The sequence below is a fragment of the Chelonoidis abingdonii genome, chromosome 6 (genome assembly GCF_003597395.2).
Source record: "Chelonoidis abingdonii isolate Lonesome George chromosome 6, CheloAbing_2.0, whole genome shotgun sequence".
Taxonomy (NCBI): domain Eukaryota; kingdom Metazoa; phylum Chordata; order Testudines; family Testudinidae; genus Chelonoidis; species Chelonoidis abingdonii.
In genome coordinates, this window is record NC_133774.1 from 69,144,370 (window position 1) to 69,165,749 (window position 21,380).

The window sequence follows — 21,380 nt, forward strand, 5'->3', positions numbered from 1 at the left end:
GGCTGAGAGATGTTTGTTGCAGAATTAGTCCCTCAGACTTCACAGGGTGTTTGCGTGTGCCGGGGGCATGGGGGTGAGGGATGCTTAAACTTCCATCAACATCCTTCAAAGCTTCCAGAGTTTTGTAACTCAGCACAACACACACCAAAGATTCAATGGTTTGCAGCTCTTGCTTACTTGATATGACTGGGATTGTCTGATGCCATCAATTATCCAAGCTGATGTCCGGTAAGCTTGCAATTCACAGTTATATTAGTCTATGTAGCGTAGTAGTCTGTCCATTAGCCGTGACAGTCTTGCTGCTATTAATTTAGTTAGAGCTGGCAATGTGGTAAAATAAAGGATTGAATTTCATTGTGGAAAACACTAGTGAAAAAAAGTTTGCTGTTGATAAGTGTGGGTTTTGAGCATGGGCATAACTTGGAGGAGATGGGGGGCATTGCCCCCCCAAAAAACTGCAAGCCTTGGGCAGGCATGGAATTCCCCCCCCCCACCCCCCACGCAACCCCATTGTCCTGACTGGAGCTCTCCCTCCCCAATATAGAAGTCAAACTACACCTATGGTTGTGAGAGTTCATTATCATTGATAGACAAATGATAGAACACAATGAAATTCACCACTTCTAAAATAAAATCAGCACTATCAATATAAGTATGACTAAGTGCAACCAATTTGAATCTCTTTAAATATGCTTATCAAGCAATATTATCTTTTCTCTGTCTATTATAAGGTGTTTTTTATCCTTAAGCCCACCTCACCCAAAGTTCTGTAATTCTTAGTTGAAGGAAACGTTAGCATGTGCATCAATTATCCATGCTGGAGAAAGGGAAATTTACTGACTATATCGTAATGAAATGGTGATTTTTTTTCAGTGTCTAGACTGTGGTTTTTTATTGTGTGTGTTCGATATTAGTAGAAATTTCCTTGATTCTATCTCAAGGGTAGCTTCTGCATCAATATCCATACTGTATAGTATCAGGCAATCCCAGATTTTAGTTTAATGTGTACAACTTTCTTTTCTCTTTTTTGGATCATGAACTGTTCAAAATTCTAGAAGCAGCTCTTTTTAATTTAATTTAACTTATTATCATATTCACAAAATGCAGTCCATTACCAACCCCCATTAATTTTTAAACTATCTTTTTCTGTAAAACTAATACATAAAATCCCTTGTTTTGTTGGAATGGGTTCCATTTTTTTCACATTCAACATAATCATACTCATCAGATTTTGTTTGAAAGGCTTTGTTTTGATATTGGCCTGACACATTTCCCTGACTATATTTCAGATTTCAAAGATCATGGCACCCTCGCCAATAGAAACCCCAAGGCTTGCATTTCCTGGTGAATGACTTCTCAAGTCCTTTCTTGGCCATGCTCAGATTCCTTAAACAGGATTCCTTAAACAGATTCCCCAATTCCATCAAACAAAACAGTTCCCATATTCCTAATTGCATCAAGGGTTACCACTCTTCTCATGTTTAAATAGGACAAGCATACATACTCACTCTCAGCATAAAGTATATCTAAATAATGTATTTTCTATTCTAGTGGATTTTTAAAAAAATATTTTGTTGAAGTCTTTGGGAGCCCATCTGGTTTATCTCCTGCTGATAAACATATTTCCTCTACTGTTCAAACTGTGTTGGAAAGGGAAAAGATATAAAATCAACACTTCAATTTGTATTCCTTACTTTCAAACACTTTTCTTATCCCCCTTACCCCCCACCAAACAATGCTGATTGGCTGTCCTGGCGTCTTCTGGCTTTTTTTATTCCCATGATGGTGGAGCTTGCAGGGGAGACAAATCAAGAACACACTGGATATCCTGTGTTCCAAACACGTTTCCTCTGGCCACTGAAATCCTCTACTTAGAACATATCGTCACCCAGAGCTGCATACAAGGCTACCAACTACTAATTCAGCCCTGGGGAAGGTCACTTTATTCACAAAAAAATGCCTCTTTGCATTTCAAGAAAAAAAAGTTGTAGCACCATGGTGATCTGTTTTGAAAGAAAATAATCTGGTGTGCACTACCCACTTAAATAGAAATAACAGAGGCACTCGCACCCCCAGCTAAGTTTCCTAAATCTGGCCTTGCTTGCTGTGTGCTAAATTCCTAAATATTAATATTTTTTTTCTGAAGACAGAGCTTCTCTTATGGAGCACAGATTTTTACTGTCAATGATGTTTCAAGACAGTCTTATAAGAAACAGTGTCTCTTCCTTTCAGAAGCCTGTTCATTTAGAAACTTCTAGAGAAAATAGTGTTATATCTGTTCTTAATATTTCCCCCTCCAGTCCTGACATGGTGACATGATGCCTTGCATGATCATCTTACAGTACTGAACGAGAAGGCATAAATATTGTATTGGAGAGTAAAACCCTCCTGGGCTTCCACTCAGGTTCCTTATCCTTCACTGACTGCATCTGCCACTATTCTTCCGTATCCATATACAGATGACACAGAGAGCTAGCGGAGGTGACTTCTTAAAGGAGAATGAAGAGGAAAATAAGAATCACTAGTATCACTGTTATAATTTGGCATTTTCACTTTGAGTCCTTTGATTTTTGGAGGGGTCAAGGAAAGTCATGGGGAAGGTTGGGAACTGAAACTAGTTATTCCCCTCAAATTCTTGCTCATAGTTCAGGCTGAAAGGAAAAAAACAAACAACCCCCCCACCCCCAACAAAAAAAATTGACATCTGCAAAACCAATATAAAGTCCCTTTCTTGGGAGGAGCAGTTAGGTGGATCTTTGATGTTCCAAGACCCTGATGTTTTCTTTGACAGGTTACTGGAATATACTGTGCTATAATGTCAAAAGCATCGCCAGGATGAACAGTAGGGTTGCCAAAAGTCGGCTGGATATCCTCGGTGTCTGTGCTGCATTCTCACCGCGGGATGGCTCGGCTGACTCATGTACGGTATCATCTGTTCAAACAGAAAGCATACATTTCCAATGAAGTTTTGCATCCTTAATAAGCTCTCTTTCAGCAGTCTGCTGCAAGCAGATTTCAGTACCCTCTGTGAAGTAGGGCAGTGAACCTTATACTAGCATTGACTTCCATGAGCGTGTAATAACTCATTATGTAACAAACTTGGGGCCAAATCCTGCATTCCTTGCTTATTCCTTTTTCTGGAAAGACTCCCACTCAAGACAATGTGAGCAAAAATGAGGGCCTTGGTGGTTTTGCCAGGGTAAGGAATGCAGTGTTGCCCCTAAAATAAAACAGTATGGTTCACATTTGCAGGACGTCTGACTAAATTGGAGTGGGCAAAGTACGGCCCATGGGCCGCATGTGGCCCGCCAGCCATTTTAAGCTGGCCCTCAAGCTCCCGCTGGGGAGCAGGGTCTGGAACTTACCCTGCTCCAGTGCTCTGGTGCTCCAACACGGTCACAGAGTCGGGGGGGGGGGGGTGCTCCATGCAGCTCCTGGAAGCGGTGGCATGGCCCCCCTCTGGTTCCTACCTGTAGAGGAAGCCAGGGAGCTCCGCTCTGCACACTTCCCCCACCCCAAGCACTGCCCCCGCAGGTCTTATTGGCTGGGAACCGCAGACAATGGGAGATGTAGGGGCAGTGTCCGCGCACGGGGCAGTATGCAGAGCCACCTGGCCCAGGCTCCATGTAGGAGCTGGAAAAGGGACATGCCGCTGCTTCTGGGAGCTGCTTGAGGTAAACGTTGCCTGGAGCATGCACCCCTGAACCTCTTCCTACACTCCAACCCTCTGCCCCAGCCCTGATCCCTCCCCTGCCCTCCAAACCCCTCAATCCCAGCCTGAAACACCCTCCTGCATCCCAAACCCCTCATCTCCAGCCCTACCCCAGAGCCTGCATCCCTAGCTGGAGCCCTCTCTCCCCCGCACCTCACTCCCCCGCCCTAGCCTGGAGCCCCCTCCCGCACCCTGAACTTCTCATTTCTGGCCCCATCCCGGAGCCCCTACCCCCTCCCACACCCTAATCCCAATTTTGTGACCCTTCATGGCCCACCATACAATTTCTATTCCCAGATGTAGCCCTCAGGCCAAAAAGTTTGCCCACCCCAGGACTGGACTAGATGATCACAATGGTTCCTCCTGCTCTTAGAATCTGTGAAAACTTGGGTATCTAACGTTAGCCACCTAAATCCATATTTACACAGCTAAATAAGAGTGCCTGCTTTTCAAAGATGCTTCAGTGGGAGTTGCAAGTGCTTAGCACATTTGAAGATCAGATCCCTTACTTAGCTACCTAAGTATAGATTTAGGAGTCTACCTTTAGACTTCTAAGTTTGGAATGTTGGCTAGGAATCCATTCCATGTGAAAACTTCCAGTACAGTCAACTGGAATTTGGGTGTAATTTCTCCCTCCTCCCCCCGAAGTATTAATACAAGAAAAAATGCTAACAGGTTACAATCGATCTGAAAGAGAAAACATGCAAAACTTGATAAAGCTTCATAAATAGTTATTTCTATCTATTGTATATAACAGATTACTCATATCTCCTGCTAAATCTAAAACTAATGTAAATCAGCCAGCATCACTGGAAAGAACTGTTGAAAAGTGCATGTATGTTAGTAGAAGAACATAATGAGCAGAACATTTTTTCTCTGTTTATAAGCTTTTAAATTTCTGACAAAATTTCTTATTAACACAATAAGACATTTTAAAGAAACTGTACACAGATCACATTAAACTACCTTTGATATCCCTGTAGTTGTGGGTGATTTTAGCATTTCCATCACACAAGTGTGTATCTCAGAGGTTAAGTTATTGAACTTGGATATTTTAATTTTCATCTCTCCTAAACTGGGGATAAAAGCGTCAGTCTTGGATGTGAATTTTCTTCCAAACAAATGCATTAAATCAGTGACACTTTTTAAAAAAAATATAAAGTGGTCTAAAAAATGTACTGATAACTTGAGACATTTCTTCTGATCCACCTAACGAATAGAGTTTCACGGGAAAATTCACAGCTACTTACAACTTAGGGTACGTCTACACTGCACGATTATTTCGAATTAGCTTAAACCGATATTACAAAACAGATCTAATAAAATTGGTTTAGCGCGCCACATGGATCACGAAATCGATTGTTGCATCCCTGCCAAAGCTACCATCGATTCAGGACGGTGCACTGGGTATGCTTTCCTCACTATCCATATTCCCACTTCCGGGTGAGAGCAACAGGCCTGATGCGGGCAGAGAACATTGCCCGGGTGTGCGGTACACCTACCCCTTCCTTTGTAAGGCCAGCAGACAACCCGTTGGCCCTTTTCCCAGGAGGCATGAGCAAACCCATAGCACAGCAATCATGGACTGAATCACAAACGTATCCTGACGTTGTCAACACCTCGCGACCCGGCAGCAGCATTCAGTGCACAGAAGGATGACATTTACCGATACTCAAGGAATATATTTACTCTCTTCACGTGCTGGGGGGGGGAGGAAAGACTACGAGCTGGTTTCCTACCACGCAGAACACCGTGTATTAAGCTACGACATTGGTGGCTAGACCAGAATGCAATAGTTTTCAAGACAGCTGTGAGGACTGCTAGCTGTAGTCTCATTACCCCCTCCTCTCCTCAGAGCATCCGTCTGACTCTGCTTCCCGTTACGGTTCACGCACCGCGTGTATCCTGAGTTTATTTCAAACGCTTTGGCATTCTGTTCTTAACGGAGCTCTGATAAACAGATTTCTCACCATACAGCGATCAGATCTAGTATCTCCCGTAAGTTCAATGCAGGAGCTACTTTTGCATTGACTGCATCGCCACCAGTGCTGATCAGAGCTGGACACGTGAAAGCAGAAATGTCATTCTAAAGGTCTCGGGCTTTTCCTGTTTACCGCACTCCGCATCCGAGTCAGATTGCAGACCAGAGCGGTCAGTGGTGCACTGTGGGATACCTCTAGAGAGCCATAATGTCGATTTCCGTCCACACGACCTAATCCGATTATCACTTTCGAATTTAGCACTACTCCTCTCGTCGAGATCCGAAATCGATTTAAGGAGCCGTTTAACTCGATATTAATGACGACGTCGTGTGAACGGGTACAGCGTTAAATCGGTATATCTGCCATTAAACCGATTTAAAGTCGCAGTGTAGACCTGGCCTCAATGTAATAAACATCTGCTGCATTTTATGCAAGATGTGTCTGCATTTCCATGGTGAGTAATTCCTACATATACAAATTACATTGCCAGGGTTGTGTACGATGTGAGCTGTGCACCTCTCCTTAGTGACACTGGTGGGGAAAGTAGTGCTAAAAATGCCACTCTGTTTTGAAAGTGTACCCCTTAATGCTAGTTTAAAAGCAGCTTTAAAGAAACCCCTATTTACACTGTAATGGCCCCCAACATGCAAGTGCCCAGAATATTAAAATATAAAGGAAGTACGATTTCGGGTCCATAGGCTCTTCAGACCCAATCTGAAATCACTGGACTCTGTATAGTAACTTTGACTAGCAATCTATCAACGGTTTGACTCCAGGACAAATTGCCAATGGAACAGTCTCAAGTTTATCATGACGTGTTTTCAGTTTTGTTTCAAGGTATAGCTATAAAAAGCAGGTACTAAGCATGCAGAGTAACTGATATTCAAAGAAAAATATTTTATTATATTATTTATGTTACATTATAATGGGACAAACACAGTCTTTCATTCAAATGAAAGTCCCACTGAAGTCAATGGTAGGCATGTCAGAGTAATGACTTCAGGACTGGACTGAACTACCTATCGTTTATACATGGGAAAAGCTCCCGTTGACTTAAATGGGTTCTGAATCAGGCCCACAGTATCTTTCATCCAGCGTCTTTCATTTCAAAGCACCTTACAAATTACAGTATGTAACTGCAACAGATAGTTAAAGACCTTCACTAGTTCCAAATAACTGGGTCAGAAGGGCATATGGCCCAAAAGCAATGTCACAATTTTTACTTCTGATTTACACACTCACTTGTTTCATGCTGTTACTTTATGAATGGAAGATTTCTTAAAAGAGTCTTTCATTGAAAAAATACCCTGAAAATTTATTGTGTAAGAATAGCATCTTCCTAATCACCAGACCTGCTCCCAGTGTATATTCAGAGTCCCTATCTGCTCAATTTAGAGGAAAAGTTTACTCACTACTGTCAAACCAAAACTCCTGGGGGAATGAAATCAGTTCTCTTCTATCTCCGGTTTGGCCAATGTACATGGCAGAGGGGCATTGCTGGCACATGACATATATCACATTAGAAGATTTTTTTTTTCTCCTGCTGATAGTAGCCCACCTTTACTGATTACTCTCATTAGTTAGTATGGCAACATCCATATTTTCATGTCCTCTGTGTGTATATATATATCTTCCTACTGTATTTTCCACTGCATGCATCCAATGAAGTGGGGTTTAGCCCACGAAAGCTTATGCTCAAATAAATCTGTTAGTCTCTAAGGTGCCACAAGTACTCCTGTTTTTTTGCTGATACAGACTAACACAGCTACCACTCTGAAACCAATCCCAATAAAAACATTTAACACACTAAATGTGTTTCATTCACAGAAAACATAAGCACTTGGCTTCTGATGGCAGCACTTCTAGGATGGAGGCTTGCCGAACTGATTAAGAGAGCTTTAAATTCGGAATTTGGGGGAGATGGTTGGGAGATGTCCAGGTAATCTCCACGCTGGAATTTAACCTTGAGAGGGAAGAAAACAAAGTAAGAGAGGATACAGCCGTGGACAGAAGAATTGACATGAGGAGGAAGGGTAGTGTAGATACCAGTCTAATAGGTGATGCTGGCGGTAGAATGTCTGTGCCTAACCGGGTCAAGAATGTCAGTAAAGCCAAACGGCAAAAATTAAGATGTCTGTACACTAATGCGAGGAGCCTAGGTAACAAAATGGAGGAACTAGAGCTACTGGTGCAGGAAGTGAAACCGGATATTATAGGGATAACAGAAACATGGTGGAATAGTAGTCATGACTGGAGTACAGGTATTGAAGGCTATGTGCTGTTTTAGGTAAGACAGAAATAAAGGCAAAGGTGGTGGAGTAGCACTTGTATATCAATGATGAGGTTAACTGTAAAGAAATAAGAAGTGATGGAATGGATAAGACAGAGTCTGTCTGGGCAAAAATCACACTGGGAAAGAAGCTACTAGAGCCTCCCCTGAGATTAGTGCTTGGGGTGTGCTACAGACCGCCGGGATCTGAATTTGGATATGGATAGAGACCTCTTTAATGTTTTTAATGAAGTAAACACTAATGGGAATTGTGTGATCATGGGAGACTTTAACTTCCCAGATATAGACTGGAGGACAAGTGCTAGTAAGAATAATAGGGCTCAGATTTTTCTGGATGTGATAGCTGATGGATTTCTTCACCAAGTAGTTGAAGAACAACAAGAGGGATGCCATTTTAGATTTGGTTTTGGTGAGTAAGTGAGGACCTCATAGAAGAAATGGTTGTAGGGGACAACCTTGGTTCGAGTGATCATGAGCTAATTCAGTTCAAACTAGATGGAAGGATAACAAAAATAGATCTGGGACTAGGGTTTTTGACTTTCAAAGGGCTAACTTATTAAAGAATTAAGGAATTTAGTTAGGGAAGTGGGGATTGGACTGAAGAACTTGTGGATCTAAAGGCAGAGGAGGCCTGGAATTACTTCAAAGTCAAAGCTGCAGAAACTATCAGAAGCCTGCATCCCAAGAAAGGGGAAAAAATTCATAGGCAGGAAGTTGTAGACAAGCTGGATGAGCAAGCATCTCAGAGAGTGATTAAGAAAAAGCAGAAAGCCTACAAGGAGTGGAAGATGGGTGGGATTAGCAAGGAAAGCTACCTTATTGAGGTCAGAACATGTAGGGATAAAGTGAGAAAGGCTAAAAGCCATGTAGAGTTGGACCTTGCAAAGGGAATTAAAACCAATAGTAAAAAGTTTATAGCCATATAAATAAGAAGAAAACAAAGAAAGAAGAAGGGACCGCTAAACACTTGAGGATGGATGGAGGTTAAGGATAACCTAGGCATGGCCCAATATCTAAATAAATACTTTGCCTCAGTCTTTAATAAGCCTAATGAGGCTTAGGGATAATGGTAAGGATGACAAATGGGAATGAGATATGGAGGTAGATATTACCACATCTGAGGTAGAAGCCAAACTTGAACAGCTTAATGGGACAAATCAGAGGGCCCAGATAATCTTCATCCAAGAATATTAAAGGAACTGGCACATGAAATTGCAAGCCCATTAGCAAAATTTTTAATGAATCAGTAAACTCAGGGGTTGTACACTGTACAACTGGAGAATTGCTAACATAGTTCCTATTTTTAAGAAAGGGAAAAAAGTGATCCGAGTAACTATAGGCCTGTTAGTTTGACATCTGTAGTATTGTAAGGTCTTGGAAAAAAAAAAAAATTTTGAAGGAGAAAGTAGTTAAGGACATTGAGGTCAATGGTAACTGGGACAAAATACAACATGGTTTTACAAAAGGTAGATCGTGCCAACCAACCTGATCTCCTTCTTTGAGAAGGTAACAGATTATTTAGACAAAGGAAATGCAGTAGATCTAATTTACTCGATTTCAGTAAGGCATTTGACACGGTTCCACATGGGGAATTATTAGTTAAATTGGAAAAGATGGGATCAATATGAAAAATTGAAAGGTGGATAAGGAACTGGTTAAAGGGGAGACTACAACGGTCGTACTGAAGGGTGAACTGTCAGGCTGGAAGGAGGTTACTAGTGAGTTCCTCAGGATCAGTTTTGGGACCAATCTTATTTAACCTTTTTATTACTGACCCTTGGCACAAAAAGCGGGGAATGTGCTAATAAAGTTTGCGGATGACACAAAGCTGGGAGGTATTGCTAACACAGAGAAGGACCGGGATATCATACAGGAAGATCTGGATGACCTTGTAAACTGGAGTAATAGTAATAAGGATGAAATTTAATAGTGAAAAGTGCAAGGTCATGCATTTAGGGATTAATAATAAGAATTTTAGTTATAAATTGGGGACACATCAGTTGGAAGTAAAGGTAAGAACAGAAATAAAGGCAATAGGTGGGGAGTAGCACGTAATATCAATGATGAGGTACTGTAAAGAATATAAGAAGTGATGGAATGGATAAGACATCTGTCTGGGCAAAAATCAACACTGGGAAAGAAAGCTAACTAGAGCCTCCCCGAGGAATAGTGCTTGGGGCTTGTGCTAGCAAGCACTGGGATCTGAATTTTGGATACTGGATAGAGACGCTCTTTAAATGTTTTAAGAATAAACACTAATGGGAATTGTGTGATCATGGGAGACTTTAACTCCCAGATAGAGACTGAGGACAAGTGCTAGTAACAATAATAGGGCTCAGATTTTTCTGGATATGATAGCTGAATGGATTTCTCACCAATAGTTGAGAGAGAGCGAGAGCGAGAGCGGATGCCATTTTAGTTTGCTTTTGGTGAGTAGTGAGGACGCTCAATAGAAGAATGGTTTGTAGGGGACAACTAGCTTGGTTTCGAGTGATCATGAGCTAATCATTCAAACTAGAAGGGGGGGGGGTGGAAAGGATAAACAAAAATAGATCTGGGACAGGTTTTTGACTTTAAAAGGGCTAACTATAACGACTTAAGGAAAATTAATTAGGGATGTGGATTGGACTGAAGAACTTGTGGATCTAAAGGCAGGATGGAGGCCATGAGAATCGGTTTGGGTAGGATTCTGTGGCCTGCTTTGTGCAGGAGGTCAGACTAGATGATCATAATGGTCCCTTCTGACCTTAAAGTTTATGAGTCTGTGAGATCTTAACACGGTAGAATATAAAGATTTAACTGGCACTCAGCAGGGGTCACCTGCATATCTCATTCAGCACTTCACTACTTGTGAGTAATGCAGCAATCCCAAACTCATGCTGATAAAAATTTTTATCCTATACCATACCGCTCCCTATTAAAAGAGGCCCCAATCCTGCAAAAAGGAGCTCATGGGCAAACCTCTGTGGAGTCAAAGTCAATGGTGCTCTACACAGGCCCAGAAGCCCAACCCAGGCACAACCAGGGCTTAATATACCCACACTGTAGGACCCAATTCTGCTACCCTTATTTCCGTTGATAAGACTACTTGTGAAGTAGAGTGCTACTTAACAGGAGTAAGGGTGGCACGTATCATCAATGAAATTGCATACTAAGTTCCATTTCCTGGGCCACTTATAATTCCCTGTACAAGCCTCACTGTCATAAAATTCTGGCCTCAATCACAGCCCTGAAACAGCACTAAAGGCAACAGGGCTGCCTTGGTGTAAAAAAAAGGCAGAATTTGTGAATATGATTATACAAATGGCAGCTTGAGTTACAGATCCCATGGTGACTGCAGCACTAGCAATTTGGTTAAAACAAAACAAAACCCAAATCCTTTTTACTTGTAAATAAACAAATCTGGTTTGGAAATCACTGAGACCTAATAGTTGAAGGACCTTATGATGCCATTTTTATAAAGCTGCTTTTCAAAGTAGAACTGCTTTTCTCATGTAACATTAAGGGGTACAAATTAAGGGTTTCAAAGTAGAATCTGGGCTTTTTGGGAAGATGATGCGAAGGTCTCTTTGCACTTGTACAGTAGAGCACACCTTTTATCTTTGGTTCCTATATTGCTTTCTAAATATTATTATTAATTGCATTTGTGCAGTTAAAACCTTGCACAATCTTAAATACTTAGGGGAAAGGGTTTGGCTTATTTTAACAAAAAGGAAAGTTAAACTAGGAGACTGGGACCTCACTAGTAAAAATTAGAATGTCACTACCATTGTAGAAGATAGGAAATGAAAATAGATCACACTTTAGTACAACTGTCTTAAATATGAATTTTCTAGATACCATCACTTTAAATTATACCCTGGGGGCCTAATTCTGGCCTGAAATGCACAGCCACAATTTCATTCAAGGGAAGAATTTATTTTAACTTTGCCTTTTTGAATTTTATACATTTCATGGCTTCTGAAGTTTTTATGGGGTTTTATGGCTACAAACCCAAATTCTGTAATTAAGAAGTAACTTTTCACTTGTCAGTTTCCTGCCATTTCCTGATTATGAACAAACACTGTTTGAAACCAGGAAGGTCATCACATAAGTGCCCAGTTTTTACAAGAATGATTTCTAGATAGAAAGACTGGCAATTGTACAAAGTGTCCCTGACCCGCCCCAACCCTCGTGTCCTTTGTTGACAGAATATGGTGGCAGACAATGTGAGAAGACATAAAACAGACAAATGCATTCCAAGGACAGGTAAATTAGTACATAGTGCAGACAGCATGCCACAAGATCCACTGTCTTACATCCTAATAATAAAAAAGCATGTCAGCAAACGGTCAGATCCAGGAATGATTAATTATCAAATGGAGATTAGCTCACATAATTTTGTGAATATGCAATGCTCTTAGGGGTGGGAGTTTTTTGGCAACTGATGTGTTCTAAATAAAACTTCTTATTAAGCCCATCTTTCTTCCTCGTGGCACCACTCTACTTCATCTCTGTCTGCAGGATGCCCACCATGTGGTTTAGCCTCCCCATTGCCTGATGTCTTCTAATGATTTGCTTCTGTTACTGTGCTAAGGAGGCGCTACAGAGTCAATGGGAGCTGCAGGTGCTCAGCACTTTTGAAATGTGACCCGCTATCTTTACTGAAAGCACTTCTTTGTTATTGGTCTCACCCAGACTAAAGTCTTGGCTGCAAACCATTAGCATTCATTAGCCAGTATTCACATTTCATATCGGGAGAAAACACATAGGGCTTCTAGATTCTTAGGTTATGAACAATTAGGGAGATATTGCCCTTCTGGTCTCTTCTAGGAGTATGCATGCATTTAAATTCTCATTTGTTTAGAGAATCTAGTCGGTTCCCAAAATCAACACATTTTAGAGAGCCCTGAACATCCTCTTGAGTAAAAAATAATGAAAGACAGTGTAGTCCTGTCATAAATGGATAGGTAAGGTAAGGGTTAAGTTTCTTTTACCTGAAAAGGGTAACCGAACACCTGACCAGAGGACCAATCAGAGAACTGGATTGTTTAAAGTCAGGGGCGGGAATTTGTATACTCGGGGTCTTTCTTGTTTTCTTAGCTATGAGGAAACAAGTCTTCTTCTAATTCTCTCCTAATACTTCTTCTAAACATCTGTAAGTACCCAGGAACCGCAAAGTAATTCAGCTATGATGGTCTTTGGGGTGTATTTACCTGTATGTTAATTTGTTGTGCTGGTTTAATTGGGCTATCTTTTAAATCAGACTGTTTCTTTATATTTTCTTATAAGCAAGAGCCTGTATTGAGTTTCTTAATGCAAGATGATTGTTTTATATTTTCTTTCTTTTTTTCTATAAAGTTTTCTTGTTAAACCTTGTGAAAGTTCTTTTCCTAGGGAGGCAAAGGGAAAAGCCAGGCTGTGGGCTATTTTCCTATTTGGGTCCAGGGAAAGAGCAGACTACGGGGAAAGAGACGAAGAATTCTCTCTGTTCTCTGGTGGTTACAGTTTTCCCTCGTTCCTGGAGCAAGGGGGGGTGGCAGAGCCCAGCTGTGGGTATTTTGCATCTCCATTGTCCTGAGGAAAGCAGAAAAGCTGGTTTCTTGGGTCACACAGGTTAGCCGCGAGGCAAGCCTGATAAGGAAGGGGAAGGGGTTATTTCCCCTGCTTTTAGCATCCAAGGGATTGGGAATCTGGGTGTCCCACCAAGGGAGGGTTGGGGACACCAGAGAGAGGAAAGGGGGGATCAGGCCCCATAGATTAATTCCTGATCTGGTGGCAGCGAGAATATCCAAGCTGGTAGTGAGCTTGGGGGAGTTTCAGGTAAGCCCCCAAACTTTGGACGCAAAAGTCCAGGTTTGGGACAGGACCAGACTGGTGGACACTAAAGTCCAGGTCTGGGACTGGACGGCGAGATTACCACAAGTCCACAGACATATTATTCAGACTGGTAAATTTCTTAAAGTCTTATTTATTTTGCTGCCTAATAACCTAGTTCAGCTGAAAGAATCAGCAAACAAATTCCAGTACAAAATGGACAAGAAAAAATTAATTTGTTGCTTCATATCAAAGGAAAGTTCTTTTTTCAAGTAACCTAAAAAAAAAGGTTATTGTACTGTGCTCCCTGAATTATGCATTAAAAATTGCATCTGTGTAATTTTTTGTATAGTGAGTTTAATTACCCATTTTCAATTAGTAGTGCATTACTAGGTGTGCATGTCTCTATACAATACACATCTAGTCCCTGATTCTCCAGAACCTTACACACGTGCTTAATTTTAATCACGTGTAGTCCCATTGAAGTCAGTGGGGTTAGTCATTTTCTTAAACTGTGCACAATCTCAACCATATATAAACACACGCACACACACGCTTTCATGGCTGACATTAATTTGACTTATTGCTGACTCTGCACTTGGATGGGAGGAGAGAAGGAGAATGCTTGTATCACCAAATATTTCCTTTCTCTCTGTTTTTAAGGCTACAACACTCGGATCCAAAGAGAGGCTACAAGATTTTAGAATATATTTGCTCTTGTATGTGGACCACAAGGAGACATGATTACAATTCTCTTGTAAAAACTAGATGGGAAAAATTTATAACACCACTTTGCCTAACTAAGTGTACAATTAAATTATTTAGGAAAACACTAACTTTTATCAGTTACATGCCTGTGTCATGCATTAGTATTAAATAAGCAGTACCCAATTCCTTTAAAATGTGCATACAAACCACATGAAACCAGAGTATTTACCGTTCAGACATTTGCTATCTTTCTAAAACTCTGGACCCATTTAGTAGATAGAGTGGTTTGTCCACATGCTGGGGGTGTGAAATGGAACAGAAAGTGACTACTGGACACTTCACTGGAGATTTTAAATTTGGGCACTGCATTTTATTAACCCATATGCCACAAAAAAGCAACATTTTGTCTCCCATGCATTACATAAGGATACTGGAGGTATGAGGTCTACCATAAGCAATATTAGCACTGCTAGAAATGAGCCAAAGCAGAGCAATTATACCATGCAAAGCATGCAGAGAGAAAGACAGGAAAAAAAGTACTGAAGCACCAGAGGGATAGACGCATTTGTTAAAAGAGATTCTCTAAGCATACTAACCTGCTGGTTCTAATGAATTTTCTACTTTGTCGTTAACATCGAAAACACGATCATGAACACCTATAGTTTTCATACAGCTGTCTATAACAAAAATAGAGATAACAGCCAAATATGTTAGTGAGACACCCTTAAACTCCCCACTTTCCTTTTTTTTTTCTATCTTTTCTCTCTATTTTTTAAATATATATATATATATATCTTTATATTTTAAAGTCTGCGGCACTTGTCCGAATGCCAGTATAGTCATCCATTTGTACAACAATTTAAGAAACAACAAGTTAGCAACTGCTAGGTAATAAAAAAAAAAAAAGCTTTATGAAGAAAGATAAGAAAATATGATGAAAACTGAAACACAAATGTTGCTATACAGAACAAATATCACAGAAGATTTAACAGTTGAAAAAAAACAAAAAGTTTTATTGCTGTTTACCAGACCAAACAGTAAAGCATGCGCTATAAAGGCACCCCTAAAGCTTGATCTAAAGAACTTACTTGCTGGCCGCACAAAGACTTTAAGCTTTAGACAGGACCTCCTTCCATTATCTGGGATTGCAGAAGCTGTAAAAGAAGAGAAAGAGAGAAAAAATACAGTTATTCTTTATCTTAAACGCAAATATCCCAGATCTTCTGAGGGGAATATACATATTCCAGGCTGTGCCATATAAAGAAAGGAACAAAAAAGTCAAGTACCTGGGTACCCTGGCTATGCAAATGCATGAAGAGAATTGCAGGCCAGACTATGTTAAACAAAAACCTGTCAGGAATGGTCTATTTATTATTTAGTCCTGCCTTGAGTGCATGGGACTAGACTAGACGACTTACTGAGGTCCTTCCAGTCCTACGCTTCTATGACCCTATTTAAAAAAATAGGAGAAACAAAGCACAGGATATTTTTGAAAGTTTCAATTCCCCCATCACCCTCAACCCTTGTTCTCAATAACCTATTTAACATTAATTTGTACTCCAGGTGCTTACCACACTACAATATTTTTCCCAAACTCACAATTAAATGGATCCTTCTTAGTTTACCACAGGAAAAGCTAGTCTTGATATGGGTCTGTTTTAGGATTAGTGCCACAAAATGGGGACCAGACCAGCACAAAATGAAATGGTACGGGATGACTTTTAAAAAACAGTTATCAGAAGAAAATTAACATAACCTGACTTTACTGAGGTAACACAGTGCTCATGTTCCTAAAACTTCTTTGCCAGTGATACACAGGATCTACTCAAAACTTCATCTCCCATCCTACACAACTAAAATAAAATAGCCACCTCCTACTTGCCATTGAAATTATGTCATTATACAGGTAATACCCAAAGAGAAAAATATGAAATTAAGAACAGGTCCATAATACTAAATTTCATACTGTGCAAAAGGTAATTTGGGAAATACAATGGTTAGTGTCTACTTGTTTCCTCATGACAAATGCAGCTCCATACATTTGTCATTTTAGGAACTGGTGTGTCCTTAAAATGCATGGTGAGTACTGTAAATTACACACCCACAAGAGGAGAATATACATCCCTCAAGGTAAATTTTCTACTAGTTTCAAATGATCTTTGGCACCTGCATAAATGTTTGCAACTACAAAACTGTAAGCGCACCTGTATCTGTGCATGTAAACTGAGAGTCAAGTCACCTGTATTCAGCATGGAAATCTCCACTCATACAGGACATTCTTCATGTGGCACTTTTTTATGGCCACAAGTATCAGAGGTTGTAGCTGAAAGCATAGCCCATAATGTTGCAAAGAATTTTTATTTCAATACAGAGAATCCACCGTGACTTAAAGAGCTATGTATTGGCTCATAGCAAGTGGCTCTGTGTTCCAGAAAATGACGACAATTGGGATTTGTCTTGGTTTACAAGAAGATTTTTTTGGGAGGAAAGTGATTTTGTTCTCTGTCTCTTGCCACTGTCTCGTCTGTTTTTATTAATTGTGTCCTCCTCTGTGTGACAAATAACTAAAATGATTTATCCACACAGATACAAACTCACACACTCTCTGTGAGGTAACAGTGTACTTGAAGCACTCTGAACTAACTTAAAATAACCTCTCCTCACTCCTAGATTCCTTGCTTCCTGGGCTGGCATCAGTGCGAAGAACCAGCAAATTCACCATGCAAACAAAGGAAAGAAATTAAGCAGAACTGGTGCTCTGATTCTGTGCCTGTTGGCAAGTGCAAGAGAGATTGTCTCCTCTTAATCACAAGACAAAAATATAGAGAAGTGATGCTTTCCCCCTCTCGTGCACAATGACAGGCCGTTAAGAAGTGTTAACAGCTGGCTTTGCTGTAGGCTCTCACTAAATCAAACTCAGAAAAACTCCCTCTGCTGACATTTACAGTAACTGGTGTGTTATTTAGGGCACAATATTTGCACTCTGTGGTTACATCCAGGAAATTATGTCCTTTCTATGGCCCCATGACTGTATACATGCAACTAGTTAATACTTTACTTAAACTACATACATAGTCATGGATTATTTATAGGAAAAAAGCTATACCTATTCCTATATTACTAACATAGATATGATGATACCATTCTACATACAACCATTTCCACTGCTAGCCTAAGCAAAGACCAACACATACTTGATTCACCACTTACAGTTCTATCTTGTGTAGAAAATGATTTTAGAAATGATCCAGCCAGGTACATATACTTACTCAAAGACAGAATGTAGCTTTTACATTTGAAGTCTGGAAACTGTTATTCAGTTTCATAAACAAGATTGCATGGACTATTGTTATTTAATAGAGCAGTTTGCTAACTGTGATTAAAGTAGTCCTGTGATAAATAGGATTAATATTTATCTGGGAAATAGAAAAGTGATGCTTTGAACACACCTCCAGTGTTGACTATAACCTGCAATGCCACAGCTAGAAGCAAAAACCTACAGAGACAATTATTATTTGATGGTCTGCGTTCTTTGGAAGAAAAAAAGGGATATCCTATCTGACCCTCCTTCCTCAGAAAAGTCTCACAAATGGTAACATGGGTGTGGTAAACAATTTTCTGTATCACCAGCTGATTGATATTTCCATGATAAAAGTATGACTACAATGTAACAGTTACATTAAATTCCCCCTCCTAGGAACAGATGCATGCTTTGATGATAGACATGAAGTAAGAGCTTCCCCCCTCTCCCCCCCAAGGAGGTCATTTATTTTGTATGCTTACTGTAAAACAAATGCATAATACTCCTCATTTCCCATAATGTTTTATTACCTCAGGAGGAAAAACATTCAGTTGAGTTATTGTCCTGCTCTCACATCTGCCTGAACTACCAAGAGTAAGGTGATTAAGGGACACATTGTAATCTTTCTGGACTTCCTGAGAAATTAAGAATTGCCTGCCAAACTGGGCTACTGCAATCAATTTTTATTTCTTCCCTTCCTTCTTTCTTTTCATCTTAAAGAAAACAAAAACAAAAGAAACCCTCAAAAGCCAATGACCAGTTAGTGTACACTTTAGATTCAGATGTATTACTCACAGGATGGACTTAAGGTGACTCCTATTATCTGTTCTCTTTACACAAACTGCAGCAGGCCTGCCAGTATCACTGCATCTTCCAAGACCTGTTTCCTTCTTCTTACTCTGAAATAGTTTGCCTGCTCATCTCATGAAACTCAATCCCAAAGATTTTCAGTATCTATCTTAATCCTTTCATTAGGGCACAGAGTGTGGACTGAGATGGTAACATGATTGGCTGCCTCTGGATCCTCTTTCTGAATGGTGAATATTAGGCACAACACAGACTTTGTATTGACTAGGAAACACTGTCAGAGTTTTTAGGTTGTTCAGTTAACACTTGCTAGCTAAATGTGACCTAAATGTAACCTGATTCCCAATGCAAATGCATGGTACCACCCTGAAGTTCAATGTAACTAGTCGAGTTGTTGCATAGGCTCCCATCCTGCCATTTAAAAGTAGCTTTACTGAGAGCTTTTAGCTTCACATAACCCTCAGTCCTCAGAGTAGCAGCAGTGTTAGTCTGTAAAAGAACAGAAATACTTGTGGCACCTTAGAGACTAACAAATTTATTTGAGCATAAACTTTTGTGGGCTACAGCTCACTTCTTCGGATGCATAGAAGGGAACATATAGTGAGGAGATATATCTACACACACAGAGAGCATGAAAAGGTGGGAGTTGTCTTACCAGTCCTCAGGGTGACTTAGAAGTACGCACTGCGAATCACAGCTATAAAGAAACACTGCCAGTGTGACCAAAGTCTACAGCTGAAGAGGAGAAGATGCACAACACATATTGCTGAGATTCAAGTCTAAATACGCGCTTCGTAAATCTTACAAAGAAAACTGCTAATCAGATTTTATGATAACTTTCATGGGTAAGGCAGGAGGAATAGTATTTCAGCTAGGACCCCAATGAAATTAAAATTTCAGAATGCCTCAATACACCCAAGAAGTTTATCTCTGAAGCTCCAGACGGGAAGCTCTAGGCACTGGTAATCAGGATTAACCTTGTTGCACCAGGATTGCTATATTTGGAAGGATCTACTGTTTGACTTCCACACCTAATTGAGGAGAATAGGACAGCCATAGTCCTCAAAGTGCTACTGGACTGACCACTGCCTGGTCTTTGTATATTTTCCTGGCCATTTTTCCTTTCCAAGGGAAGGTGGAAAAACAGGAGGTAGACCAGGGCAAACTTCAAGGAGACTCTTGTGCTTACTCCTGGATGATCGTGAAACAAGCAGAATCTGTGAACTCTGCAAAAGGAGAGAGTGAACTACCCCCTTTATAGGAGAAACCTATTTCAGTTGGAATCTATAGCATATCTTCAGGAAAAGATGTCATTTCCCTGTTGCTAGAACTATTGAAATTAGATATGTTGCTACACAAAGTCTTGTGTCTGGACAGTACCTGAGGAAATACCATTCTCTTTGGTTGCAGAGAATCTAGTTAATCTCTCAGGCCTTGCTGTAGGTCTTTTCTATTTGTACTATCAGAGAGATGTACAAATAGAGGGCCAGTCTCAAGAGCAAGAAGCCTCTGATGCGAGTGGAATCTATCCTAAGCAATGCCCTCCATTCCACATGACAAAATTCCTAGGGTGGGAAATGAAGAAAACTGCATTGCACAAGGAAAAGAATCCCTTGGGAAAGGATCTCTGACAAAGAGCAGAAGAAGTTGTATCTTCTCCTCTCCATGTAGGGTGAGAAAATGGAGACAGTTTGGTCACTTCAGTAAATGTCAGCAAGAAGAGTTCTGATAGAAAATATAAGATAAAAAGGAGGAACTCTGCATTGTTACCACCTCCTGTGATTTTATTGCAACTCACACAATATTTGGTGTTTATCTCTCAAGTGGCTACATGATAATCTGTTTTCACTGAAAAAAATAATGTTTTACCTGTCATAGTTGCAGAGAAAAGCTTGAAAATGTGAAGCAAGTGTATCCTAAAGGGCCCAAAGTCAGAAAGCACATAAAAAGTTATTTGTTTTCTTAATTTCTGGATTTCTAAAATAATCTCCTTTTGGAGGTGGGGGGCTGACTCTTGATTTTGAATGCTTGAGGCTGACAATGCTAACTTTATCTCCTTTCAGTAACACTAGACAGAAATATCCATGGCAGTAGATCCAACATGAAACATGAAATTACAGCCCAGAATGACAGAATGCGTGGGAAAACCTCTTTTGTGTTTTATCATTTTGGATGCCATTTTTTATGGCTTATAAGTAAAATTAAGGGAATGAGAAAAGATTCCACGCCCTCAGCATCTAGAGTCAAGCCACAATATACAGCACACGTTTCCCGTTTGCCAGCCATACCTGCTTTTTCACCCCCAAAACAATGAAATGTTAGTTTGTTAGTTCTTCTGGCAATGACTGAAATCATTGTCTCTGAAGAAAACAGTTAAAACTACCTATGTGTGAATCTACATACGTAAATACACATGTGCACCGCCCCCCCCACACTCCTACCCCTTTGTGTTCATACTACCTTAAACAGAAAAAGAACAACTTCCATTCCCCAACTGAGAAATTCAATCAGATCACACATTACACATGGATACAATTTAGTGGATACAATCAGGGCCGGTGCAACCATTTAGGCCAACTAGGCGGTTGCCTAGGGCGCCAAGATTTGGGGGCGCCAAAAAGTGGCCCCCCCCCCAATTTTTAAATGGTTGCAGCCGCTGCTGGTGGAGGGGCTGAGCTGCCGGTGACAGCAGCTGCCTGCAGCCAGTAGCCCAAGGTGTCCCCCAGGTCAGTGCGCCGCCGCCGCAGCCCGGCAGCCCAGGGCGCCCCCCGCGTCAGGGAGCCG

At 40.6% G+C, this 21,380-nt stretch overlaps 1 protein-coding gene across 2 annotated transcripts in view; it reads right to left on the reverse strand.

Moving 5' to 3' along the window:
- Positions 1–2,662: 2,662 nt before the first annotated feature.
- EFNA5 (ephrin A5) overlaps positions 2,663–21,380 on the reverse strand; it is a 312,443-nt gene continuing 293,725 nt past the window's right edge. The window contains exons 3-5 of one of the 2 annotated variants that reach the window (XM_075067137.1): positions 15,577–15,642; positions 15,085–15,165; positions 2,663–2,932 (exon numbers count right to left, since the gene is read on the reverse strand). In XM_075067137.1, the coding sequence (XP_074923238.1) occupies positions 2,811–2,932; positions 15,085–15,165; positions 15,577–15,642 (269 nt within the window). In that variant the 3' untranslated portion in view covers positions 2,663–2,810. The remainder of the gene's footprint in view (positions 2,933–15,084; positions 15,166–15,576; positions 15,643–21,380) is intronic. The other variant, XM_075067138.1, reaches the window with a different exon arrangement.